This window comes from Vombatus ursinus, unplaced genomic scaffold (genome assembly GCF_900497805.2).
Source record: "Vombatus ursinus unplaced genomic scaffold, bare-nosed wombat genome assembly UNPS02010193.1, whole genome shotgun sequence".
NCBI lineage: Eukaryota > Metazoa > Chordata > Mammalia > Diprotodontia > Vombatidae > Vombatus > Vombatus ursinus.
Window position 1 is genome coordinate 9,102,612 of NW_020949971.1, and position 13,050 is coordinate 9,115,661.

General features: G+C 44.9%; 1 protein-coding gene across 1 annotated transcript; it reads right to left on the reverse strand.

Moving 5' to 3' along the window:
* Window positions 1-413: 413 nt before the first annotated feature.
* IL21 (interleukin 21) lies at window positions 414-12,708 on the reverse strand. The gene is made up of 5 exons (XM_027853744.1): window positions 12,404-12,708; window positions 12,243-12,278; window positions 5,343-5,489; window positions 1,873-1,950; window positions 414-1,785 (listed from the first exon to the last, which is right to left on the reverse strand). Exons 1-5 carry the CDS (start codon window positions 12,545-12,547, stop codon window positions 1,726-1,728), a joined length of 465 nt encoding a protein of 154 aa, XP_027709545.1. The 5' UTR covers window positions 12,548-12,708; the 3' UTR covers window positions 414-1,725.
* Window positions 12,709-13,050: the final 342 nt, after the last annotated feature.

A 13,050-nucleotide genomic window follows, 5' to 3' on the forward strand; every position in this document is an offset into this window, starting at 1 on the left:
TTGGAACCAGCTATTTAAGTGAAACCATCCTCCACTTGAGTTAGTAGGTGGTTGCTGTACACTTCTCTTTCAAAACAGTAGATTTTTTTTCTCTCACTTCCTACTAGACCCGGAGCGTTGATCATCCCACACATTCTCTGTTCTTTGGCATGTTCCAAAGATCAATCTGACAGAGATAGGGGCTTCTTGAATTAGCTTATGACTCTGTGGTAACAATTTTGTTCTTTAGAGCAAGGGATCTTAACCTTTTTGGGTCATCGGTTCCTTCTAGCAGTCTAGTGAAGCCTATGGACCTCTTCTCATAGTAATGTTTTGTGATACATACAATGAAATACATAGAATTACAAAGGAAACCAAGTATAAGGAAATGCAGTTTTCCAAAAAATTTTTTAGAAAAGTTCACTGACCACAGATTAAGAACTCGTCCCATAAATATATTTAGCCTCATGTAGAAGGTTATCAAAGAGGCTGCTTGTTTCCATTACACTGTTTGGATGCGTGGCATATTTAAGACATTTAAGACAAAGGGACATTTCTTTCCCCCAAACCATTTAGACACAAGTTGTGCAAGGAATTCTGCAATGTTGGCTCCATAGGAGTTCAGTTTTCAGACTTCAAAGTTCAGGTTGGCCAGGGATGTTATTGCTGCCTGCCATCTCCTGTATCCATTATGAAGGCTTTGTTGGAGAATGGGAGGGGGGCAGAAAATGAAGTGTGGCAGCCCCAGCTGGCCCAGAATACTTTCTATGAACTTAGTGGATAGGATACTGGAGTTAGAGTCAGGAAGACCTGAGTTCAAATCCTTCCTCAGGGTTACAAGCAGTTGTGGCCCTGAGCATAGATCACTTAGCTTTTTTTTTTTTTTCCTTCTCAGACTCATCTACAAGATGACGAGGTTAGGCTCGGTGGCCTCTAGAGTCCCTTCCAGCCTTCAGTCTGTGAACGGTCAGGAGATTTTGGTAGGGTCATTTTGTACCCTCTGCTGGCACAGTACCCTAATCCTATTAAAAAAACCATGAATAATATAAATACATTTCTTCATTTCCATAGAATATAAATATTCCATTGGATCCTTATGAGCAAAGTGACGTTCTTAGTAGCCAGCTAGAAAAATAATTCCCCTCAAAGCATAAATAAGTTACATTTTTAACATGTAAAATATACTAAGAATGGGGGGAAAACTGTTCAGATAAGATTTTAAAAATTAGGTCTTTTTCTCTTTTAAAAAAGTTTGGTTTTTTAAAATAATTTTTCTTAGCTCCTGTTTCTATGTTCTGACTCATGTTTGAATAGGGACATTTTCTATTATGAATATAAACTAGCCAGGATTTAATTAAGCATGGTAAGGAGATCAGGTTTGCCAGAGGAGAAAGGGAACAAGGAAGACGGGGGCAGATCCAGAGTGACTCCATCTAGATCCTCTTCCCCATCTCCAGGTGACAGTACCCCGCCGGGTAACACAGTGAAGGATGAATATCAGAGGACGTGGCCTCTCCATCTGTCCCCTCGGTACGTCACCAAATCCGGGATGGAAGAAGGGCTCGAAGGTTTGTAGCTGATAGTAATTTTGGAAAACTCTTCCTGACTTTAAACTCTTATCTGAACTCATTTCCCCCCATCACAGTTATACTGCGTTTGCTCGGTTAGAATATTAAGATCTTAGAGTATGTCATATAGTGTCCAACTTTCTCTTAGGGCTTCAGGCATCTTCACCTCCCTCATGTATTAGGTGCAGTGGCCGTGGCAACGATGATGGTGGGGATGATGCTGATCATAAGAAATCATCTGTGAAGACAACACAGTATCAGTGATCCCAGCACGAAGGGCCCGGTCCCCATGTGTAGATGGAGGTGATGTAAGAAACAAAGATACCTTTTGGAGAAGTGATCTCAGGCTGTCGAGGAATTCTTGGGGTGGTTTCTTCTTAAAGGAATCACAAGAAGGGCATTTCTGCAAAGCCAAGAAGCAGAAGCACTCATTTGCACCCTTAATGTCATGGTTTCTTGGAAAGAAGAAAGGAAGAGAAGGAAGGAGGAGAGGAGAGAGGGAGAGAGGAATGGATGGAAGGAAGAGAGGGATGAAAGAAAAGATACATGAAAGGAAAGAACGGGAGGGAGGGAGGAAACAGGCATTTATTAAGCACCTACTACATTCTAGGCATTACACTAAACTCTTTACAAGTATCTCGTTTAGATGGGCGTGCACATCACCTGCCTATTATCCATCAAGCCAAAAGACAAAATCCTGTACTGTCACTTTACTGGGGCAGGGTGGGGCAAGTGGGGGAGAAGGAGGATGGAAAGAACTTGGAGCCAAGAGCCTGGAGTCCTGGATTCTATTCCCACATTTGTCCTAATGTGTGAATAATTTTTGTTAAGTCACAACCTCTTTAGGCCTCCTTACTTATAAAATGAGAGCATTGAATGAAGTGATCTTTAAAGTATTAAAAAATCCCATGACTTCTCTCTCCTCTCTCTCTTTTTCCCTCTCCCCCTCCCTCTCTCTCTCTCTCCCTCTCTCTCTCTCTCTCCTTCTCTCTCCCTTTCTCCCTCTCTCCCTCTCTCTCTCTCCCTCTCTCTCTCTCTCTCTCTTCCTCTCTCTTTCTCCTTCCTCCCTCTCTCTCCTTCTCTCTCCCTTTCTCCCTCTCTCCCTCTCTCTCTCTCCCCCTCTCTCTCTCTCTCCCCCTCCCCCTCTCCCTCCTTCCCCCTCCCTCTCCCTCCCTCCCTTTCTCTCCCTCTCTCTCTTCCCCCCCATTCCCCCCCCCTCGGAGGAAGGCAGAATAAAGGCAGTCAGGGATGATGGGTGGTCTTTTTTCCATTCATTCATCAACCAACAAGCATTTATGAGATGTCTACTATGGGCTAGGAAGTGTACTGGGTGCTGTGGATGGAAATGCAAAGAATGAAACCATCTTTACTCTTAGGGAATCTGTATGCTGTTGGGGATGACAACCCACACATATATAAGCATACACAGAATAAACACAAAGTGTGTGGGAGAGAGGGAGGATATGAGCAGTTGGGGGTATCAGGGAAGGCTTCACATAGAAGGTGCCATTTCATTCTCGCCCCAGGCCTGCCTGAACCACCTGACTGGCCTGAGTCAAGCCTAGCCAGGGTATTGACTCTGGAACTTTGTTTTGAAGGAAGAGAGGGATTTTATGGGGCAGAGTTGAGATTGGAGTTCATTCCAGATGTGGAGGGTGGTCTGAGTCAGGGCATGGAGATGGAATGCCATGCATGAGAAAGAGAGCAGGGTAATTTGGCTGGACTGCAGCGTGTAAGGAGGAAGAGTAATTCATGTACAATGAGGCTAGAAAAATAGGCCAGGTTGTGAAGGGCTTGGAAAGCCTGACAGAGGACTTTTATGTTTGATCCCAGAGGCAACAGGGAGTTTATTGAGCAGGGGAATGAATGATGTGATCAGATCTGCTTTTAGGGATGGACACCTGGACATCAGTATGGAGGAATAGGTTGGGGGGGGGGACACACTGATGCAGGGAGACCCCATAGGTAGCCATTGAAATAATTGAAGCAAGACGTGATCAGGACCAGGATCTGGGAGCTGTGTGAGTGTGGAGGAGAGGTTGATATGGGAGAAATGGCAAAATTTGGCAGCTGATTAGATAATTGGGGTGAGGGAATTAGGAGTCAAGGCTAATGGAACACTGCGAGCCTGAGAGGCTTGAAGAATGCTGGTGCGTTCAATAGGAGGAGGGGAGGGAAGAAGCAGTTGTATAGCACCTACTATGTGCTAAGCACTTTGCAGATATTATCTCATTTGCTTCTCACAATAACCTTGGGACGTAGGTACTATTATTACCCCCATTTTACAGCTGAGAAAACTGAGGCAAACAGAGGTTAAGTGACCTGCCCAGGGTCACAGTCAGTAATTGTCTGAGTTCAGATTTGAGTTTGAGCCTTCCTGACCCCTGGGCACCGAGGTGCCAGAAATAAGAAAGTTTGGTGGGGGGTGGAGAATGTTGGGGACATGTTAAGTGTGAGATACTTATGGGACATCCAGTTCGAAATACTCAGTAGGTAGTTGGGGATGAGGGACAGGATTAGGGGAGACAATGTTTTTGGTTATATGGACCTGTGCATCCTCTGTATATAGAGAGATGATAATTAAAGCCATGGAAGCTGAGGAGATCATCGAGAGGGTGCAGAGAAAGAAGAGAAGGCCAAGGACAGAACCTCGAGAAATATAGTTGGGAGTGGGATGTGGATGAAGAGGTGCTAAGGAGACCGAAAAGGAGTGATCGGACAGATAGATAGCAGGGGAGCCAGGGGAGAACTGGGTCACAAAAACCTCGGAAAGAACGTTCAGGAAAAGAGAGCGAATGGTCAATAGCATCAGGTGTGGTCGAGAGTCCAAGAAGGATTAGGACTGAGAAAAGAATGTCAGCTTTGGCGGCTGGGAGAACTGGTGACTGAGGAGAGAAGGATTTCGGTGGAGTGATGAGGTCAGAAGCCAGATTTAAAGTGATTGACGAGAGATGAAGTCGAGGACGAGGATAGATGGTTTGGCTGAGAAAGGGGAGGGAATGTGACCTCTTGAGGTGAAGGTAGGAGCTTAACGAGGGCTTTTTTCCCCAGGATGGGGAGACTTGGGCATGTTTGTGGGCATCAGGGAACTAGTAAATAGGAAGAAGATGGTGGGGCATGATTGAATGGCAGTCTTTTGGAGAAGACCCAAGAGAATGGGGTCAAGGGCCCGTGAACCAGGATCATTCTACTTGGAATAATCAGTCACCCAGCCATCAAGTGTCAGAAATGGATCTTAAACTCAGGTCTTCCTGGCTCTGAGGCATATTACCCTGCCTCTCAAGTTAATAAGAATAATTAGCTTAAATCAAAATTACCAGAGAGAGGGTAGAGATGAGCTGCCCCCCTGCCCCACTCAAGTCTCCTCCCTCTTTCTCCACCTCTTCCCTCCCCAATCATGCCTCAGATATGGTTAATGGTATCTACCCAGTACCCCAAATTTCTAATTATGGTCCTGCTTCTAGACCACTCATATTGAGAGGAAAGAAGGTGAGAACATAACTGTCTAAATTAGGAGAAAATACTTCAGAGATTACAAATGACAGCAAGTTTCCTTGTACCCATACTACTTCTTGGTAGGTTGGGTACCTGGGTATGTTGCTCCTACCCTCACAGGTCACCTGAGCCCCAAGTGAAGCTTAGAGTGTCCAGCACTTTGGAGTCCGGGGGCTGGGCCTTCCCCCAAAGTCAGACCTAACCAGGGAGCCCCAAGAAGCCTTGGGGAATCTCGTAGAGCACCCAACTTTGTGGTTCACAAGTAGAAATATGGTAGATGGCAGATGACAAAAAGCTTACTGGCTTGGTCTTTTTGGCCTCCCTCCAAGGCAGTTTCCTTCTGAGTTGTTTGATTAAGACATCAAATCTCATTTTCTTTTCTTCATTATTGTAGGGTGTTAACGGGGCCTCCTGAAAACATTTAATAGCTGATTCCTCACAGTGTTTCTGAAAGAAAAAATGTTTACATACGTATCAGAAAACCATGGAGAAAAAGTGGCCTTCTCTGCCTTGGTCATTCCATCTTTCTCAGTGGTTGGAGTTCATATTAATTAGTAACTGGCATCCAAGTTGAACAGTAGATAGAGCACTGGGCCTGGAGTTAGGAACACCTGATGCCAAATCCTGACACTTAATAGCTGTGTTGCCATGGGCAAGCCACTTAATCTTTCTTAGGCTTGGTTTCCTCATCTGTAAAATGGGGAGATTAATTCAATGGTCTCTGAGGTCCCTTCCAGCTCGAAATCTATTTATGAAAGTTTAAAACTTGCCTCTTTCACATAAGACTGTGTGATGCCAGGCTTAACACCTGCGTGTCTTAGGCAATTCTCTGACAGTTAGAGAAGGTGCCCACCTGCACTGGTGGAGGGACTTTCCTCATTCAGAAGTTCCCTACAGCAATGAGATCATAGGTCTGGGCCCCCTACCCTTCCTTCCCTCCTTTAGAGTTTGGAAAGTGCTTTGTAGAACAATGGTGTTGAGTTCTTTTGACAACCCCCAGAGGAAGGTGCTACAGGTAGCTTCTTAACCATTTTAGAGATAAACAAGCAGGTTCGTAAAGGCTCAGTGACTTGCCCAAGGTCACAGAGCTAGTAAGGATCAGAGGCAGGATCTGAACCCAGGTCTTCTGCACTCCAAATCCAGCAGTCCATTCACTTTTCTATTTGGCCTCTCATAAGATCAGGGAGGGGACCTTTAAAGGAAGGAAGGAAGGATCTAGAGTGTGCCAGGGGCTGTGCACCTGCTACTTAAGTGCTTTACAAATATTATCTCATTTGATCCTCACAACAACCCTTAGAGGGAGGTGCTTTTATTATCCCCATTTTATGGATGAGGAAACCAAGGCAAGCAAAGGTTAAGTGATCTGCCCAAGGTCACACAGCTAGTGTCTGAGTCCAGATTTGAACCTAGGGCTTCCTGACTCCTGTTCCAAGGCTCTATCCATTTACTGCCTGGCTGCCTCTTGGGTACCATCAACCGCTTACCTGGTGTCCTGCCCTGGATAGTTCAGGAATTCTGGAATATACATTCATCACTTAAGAGCCATCAGTGTATCGTTTTGAAAAATGTGTTCTGTCGAAAGCTTAGAAAGGTTGCGTTCCATATGACCCTGGATAAATCACTTTACTTCTGCACCACAGCAGAAGCACTCTAAAACTGTAAGATATACAGAGGCTACAATCTACATGGACAGAGAGAGTTTCCTCACGTGGGAGTGCCTTATATGAATGAAACCACAGGTTCAGGCCCTTTCCCTGTTATAAAATCAATACAACCAAACAATCTGATCTGCAAGATATGGAAGGAAAGAACAGAGACCCTTAGAATGGGAAAATCCTTGGGATAGCCTGCTTTGAAGAGGCATGCATTAGCTGGCCATGCTTTGGTAAAAACAGTATTTGCCAAATACTATCATAATTTAGAAATGGAAGGGATCACAGAGATTAGCTCCTCCGATATCTTTATTTTACAGATGAAGAAACTGAGGCTTAGAGAGCTGGTCACATGGATAGTAAGTAGCAGAGCTAAGATTTGAACTCAGGTCCTTAGACTCCCAATTCTTAAACTGGGGTCCATGGACCCCAAGTTGGGGGGTGTCTATAAATAGATTTCGGGGTCCCACAAGCTTGGATTTTAAAAAAATCACACCTTTGTTTTGTGTAATCTCTAATTGAAATTTAGCATTTCTTTCAATTAGGATTTTTTAAAAAATTCGGAGAAGGTCCAGAGACTTTACCAAAGGGATTCACAACAGAAAAAAAGTAGAAGACAAAAAAAAAAAAAATCCATCCTGGGATCAGAACTGATAAAGAAAATCGAGGGCCCCTCACCTTGAAAAATAAAGCTTACAATTGTTTGGTTATTTACATGAATCAAGTTAATGCCGGTTCTACGAAAGCGTAGGATCCTAAGTGTAGGCAGAGCCGGAGGAGACCCCACGGTCGTTTGGCCCAGCCTCACCACCATACACGTGAGGAAACCGAGGCTCAGAGGACGGGATCCTGCTGGGGCTCCCCAGCTGGCAAGAGAGCGAGTGTCCGCGGCTCATAGGGGACCCTAGAGCTGGGAGGCACTGAGGAGGCCGTGGCGTCAAGCCTCCTCGTTACAAATGAGGAAGCCGAGGCTCTTGGAGGTTGCCTTCCACAGTCACACACCGAGTAGCAGAGGCGGGATCCGAACCCAGGGCTCCCTGACTCGAGCCTGGCGCTTCATCTGCTCTACCATGAATTGGTTACATTTTTTTTTTTTAAATTCAAAAAGCTTCGTCTTTGGAATTTTTGTAAACGAAAGTTCGATGGTTCGGGGTCGTGCCCCCTGCCTTGCACTTTTCGCAGCCCCGCGGATCTCCTGTGGGTCCCTCGAATTTCCCCTGAGTGCTGATTAGGGACCCTGCACCGACGTGATCGCGGCTCCCGACCCAAGCCCCGGCTTCTCCTCTCTGCTTTCCCTCCCTCCCAGGCTGGCCGCCAGCTTTCAGCAGGGCCAGGCAGCCCCCTTCCGCAGCTCGGTCAAAATGCTTATTTAAGAGAAACGATTTCTAAATGTGAACTCGGGCGCTGCATTTTTCCTTGAAAACCACATACTCGCATTTGTTTCAGTTTCTCTCGTTTTCTTTTCTTTTTAACCACTACCGGCCTAACTTACTGGAAAAAAAATAATATTCATAATTAAAGAGGCAAATTTTCCAGCTGAAACTGAAAAACCTTAACTGTTTCATCCGTGATGATCTGAAGAACCAGCGTTTCTCACCGAGGCCCAGGATTGCTGAGTTAACACTTCCAGGTGTGTGTTGACAGCAAGTTAGCCTCCAGAGCAGAATGGAGCCCCGCGGACCTCGTATCATTGCCCCGCTCATCTGCTGGGTGCGGGCTGATGTGTCTAAAGCAGATTTACTGCAAGTCGGGTGAGCCCTTTGCATTACAGTGCCTTTGCCGGGAGTGCTTTGGAGATGACTAGGTGCTTTTCTCCAGATCGCAGCCCTGGCAGATAGGCTAAGTGCAGATGGTTTTAGCTCTGTATCGCCAGGTTCAGAAACAGCTCAGAAAAGCTGCTTGTGACTCGAGCAGGGTCACGCAGGTGGCACGTAGCCGGACCACAATTCAAAGCTAGGTCCCTCCTGACCCCAATTTATAGAACCATAGGATCATAGATGAAGAGTGAGGGGGGGCCTTGGAGGAAGGAAATAAGCATTTACATAATGCCAACTGTATGTGCCAGGCACTGCGCTCAGCACTTGACAAGGATCCTCACAACCCTTGGAGGTTGGTGCTATTATCATCCCCATTTTATAGTTGAGAAAACTGAGGCGGATAGAGGTCCCATAGCTGTGTCTGAGGCTAGATCTGAAGTCAGGGCCAGTCCTGTCCACCGTGACACCTAGCTGCTTCTAATAGCTCTAGAGGCTGCTAAGTCCAATCCTCTCATTTTACAGATGAGGAAACTGAGGCACAGGGAAGTTAAGGGACTTAGCCAGGGTCATCCAAGTAGAAAGTTCTTAGAGCCTGAGATTTTACCTTAGGTCTTTCCTGATTCCAAGTCCAGCTCTATCCATTATGCTGCACTGTCTTGCTGAAAGGGATCTGATCTGAGCCTCCTTAAACTTGCAATGAAAAGTCCTTTGGTGTGGTGGAAGGAGGGCTGAACAGAGTCAAGAGGAATACATTTATATTCCAGTTCCAACTGTATGACCTTGGACAAGTTCCTCTTTGCCTCAGTTTCCTCACCTGTAAAATGGGGATCATAATGCTAACTCTTCACAGGTTGGTTATGAGGAGAGTGCTTTGAAAATTTGAAAGTACCATGGAAATATGAGCTGATTGAACCACAGACAACGTAGAAATGAGCATCTCGGGTCTTCCCCACACACACGCATACTGGCTGACATCTTTGCCCACCCACCGCCTCTCCGAAGCACTGTGTTGCTATGGCCACCTGGTTCCCCCAGCAATGTGGGACCCTGGGCCGGTGTCCTGTCCTCCTCCAGGAGGCAGGTCCTGGGACCTATCGGGAAGGCTAACTTTGGATATCTTTTCCTTGACCTTTGGCCATTATGAATTAGCCAATTGAAATCTATGGAGTTCTCTACTATTGTTTGAGGGTCATAGATTTGGGAAACCCAAGGAAGTCAAAAGCCACAGTGACAAACCATTGAGACACACTCCTTCCTCTTTTTCCAGCAGGAGATTGAGATGAGGGCTGTGCCTGCAGCCAGGTGCACTGTCTTAGATTTCACACAGGAAAATGTTTGCCTTCATTAAAATAGAGTTTGCCTTCATTAAAATGGAATTTCACAGCCCATGGAGGCTCCAGCTACAAATCTGAAATTTGCTGGACTGGCTGAATGCTAAGAGGTCCCCTCTAGCTCTAAATCCTGTATGTCTGATGATGCTCTGTTATATTTTTCAGAACAGAAGCATCTAAAGAGGTGCTTTGCTCCCTTGGACACATCCCTTTTGTTCTACATGGAAGCTGGGGTTTGAGTCATTGAAAAAATAGGAAGTTGTATAGATGTACAGATAATTTGTAATAACTGACATTATAAAAAGTTCATTAGCTTACAGCTGGAACGGACCTTATAGGACCCCCAGTCCAACACACTCATTTTATAGATGAGGACACTGAGCCTTAGAAAGGTGAAGTAACTGGCCTAACGTTAACATGGAAAGCAAATGATAACAGTCAGGATTTGAACCTAGGTACTCTGACTTAACATAGTGCCCAGAACATAGTAGGCTTACTATAAATGTTTAGTTCCATTCCCCTTCTTTCCGTGGTACCCCAACTGCCTAATAGTCCCTTGAGAACTTTACAAAGCATTTGACATGTATAATTTCATTTGTCTTCCCGACAATTCTATGAGGCCAGTACCGTAGGTATTCTAATCTCCATTTTACTGATGAGGAAATTGAGGCTCTGAGAATTTAAGAGACTAAAGTGTAAGAGGTGGGATTTGGGCCCAGTTCTTGAAGGCCAAGTCCAACATTCTATCTAATACTCCACTAAGAATCATACAAAGTCTGTGGACTTGTCTACTACTGCAGACTTCACAGTTTTTCCACCGTGGGTCGGAGTCTCATCTACAATCAGTGTCATTCCCAACCCGACCCTAGTGAAGTGCTCTGCGTACACTGATTAGGTAAGTACTCAGTAAATGTTGGGTGCATTTTATCACATTTGTGTGCCAGACAATACAACCTCTAACATTCACCGTCTGAAAGAAACACTTAGATGATTCACTTTTGTATCCTTCCAGAGGCCAGTCAAATGGTCTTGGCTTGAGTGAAGGGGAGACAAAAGGGAGACCAAAGTGGAAGCACTTTCTCCTTTTCTGAGTTGGCCCGCTGGGAAGGAGCCGTAACTCTTCCAACCACGTCCTTTGTCACTGGTATCAAACACCATTTGACAAGTATTATCTCATTGCTGAGACAATAGCCTTTCATTTGCCTCATTGTTTACACATTCAGAGCATGATGGGCAGATGCATCTATTAAGAAGCATTCCCCCTTGGACTCAGTTAGGGACAACCTCCCCCTAATTGGTTGGAGGGAGCTCTTAGTTTGATGCCTTTTGCAAAGTGCGTACAGTAAATAGTGGGGCAGAGTAAGTTTTAGTAAAAATGAGTTACTATGACTCATTCACTTTCTCAACTATTTACACTCATTTACAGTAACTCCTTGCTTGTTATTCTTTCGTGTAACATTTAAATCCCTCCCTGTGCTGGTCCCTAGCTTTCTTATTATTTTTGTTTTTGAAAACACAAATGCACAGCAGTGAAAACATGCATTCACCACTTTCTGTGTGCTGTGCATGCAGGAATTAGCCTGAAGTTAGTGCTATCTAACTGGTCCTTCCTGAGATTCTGATGGATTTCTTTTTAGGTAGTTTAAGAATGCATAATTCATGGTGCAAGCAATACCTAACTAATCAGCAATACTCAGAATCCCTCTGAGACCCCAAAGAAGTGTAGTTATCTCAATGCCCCTGCTCTTGGCCATCCTACTAATTATTTGTCTTTACCTTAATGAACAAGCCTCTCGTGGTATGCATCCATATTTTACGTGCTTCTTCCTAGCCATTAAGAATTAGATGAGTTGCCTATTTCTCAGGTCCTTTCTCAAGGCAGAGTGAGGGACCTTGTGGCTCTCTGGGTATTCATTTCAGCCTAGTAGATTTGCAGAATCTTGGCTGGGGAATAATTCAAATCTCACCTTGGTCATTTGTTAACTATGTGACCTTAGGCAAGACACTTGACATCTCTGGGCCTCAGTTTCCTCATCTGAAAAATGAGACACCTGGACTTTATGGCCTTTAAGGCCCCATGCAGTTCTAAATCCATGGTCCTAAGATGCTATCTATGATAGATGCTATCTATCTATGACTTGGAAGTGATAGAAGATCAAATTCAAGAGATGGACATATGTAAAAAAAAAAACCCTCTTAGATTATACCTGAATGTACTTGATATACCTGACCACTCATCATAGAAGAAAGTTTAATATCTGAGCAAACGATATATCAACATTTTATAACTTGTTGCATATAAGATTTAATTCCAAATCAATGGACTTTTGAGGATGAATGATTTAATTTAGATGCTACTCCACACTCCTGCTTGCCCTACCAGGGTAGGACATTTCTTCCTCATCAGCCTTTTACAATACTCAAACATAAACATTTAGAGCAATGTAGAATTGGTCTTACCTCAACATTGTCGGGGGTAGGCAGAAGTGCAGGATCCTAGAGCAAAAGAAAATGGCATTCATGTGATTTTTAGGTGGAAAAGGGCTTCTTTCAGACGGGGAACAAGCAGCATCAAAGCCTTGGGTCGTTCGCCCCTTGGTGACGGCTCTGTTCTTACTCACCGTATCATTCACACACGTTTTCAGCTGTTGAACAATTTGTAGAAGTTGGACCATCCTGGTCTGGCGGCGGATTGGGGAGCTGTGTTTAGGGGCCACTGTCCCAGAGAAGATGATGACCAGGCAGTAGATGACTATCCTCTCCATGGGGCCAGGTTTTAGGCTTCCAATTGCCAGGAGTCAATCCCTATCTTTGCTAAGGATCTTACTAGAGGGGTACAATGGACAGGCTGTCAGCCACTCACCTATTTATTCATCCTTGCAGGAGAGCTAAAGCCCTCCCATTTCAGCCTGGAAATCTTTGTGAGATGGATGTATGTGAGTAACTTTTTTCTTTTCCACTGGCTAGGTATACGTGTGCATGTGTGAGGGCGTGGGGGCAGGGATTGATGGAGACAGCAAAATATGCCCCATCTGCATGTTAGACAGGAAAAGGAGAGAATGGGTGGATTCCAGTTTTCACCATGAATCAAAAGGGGCCCAGAAGTAAACAGTAGGTATTATAAGACCTCAAAGCAATAAACAAAAACACCTTGATCTCCTTTTTTCAGGCCACCCACAGCATCTTACCTGTGCCATCTGACACCCTGGGGGCACACTCATAGTGACACTCCAGTGATGAGTCAGCTGGCCTCATTTGTTGCTCTATA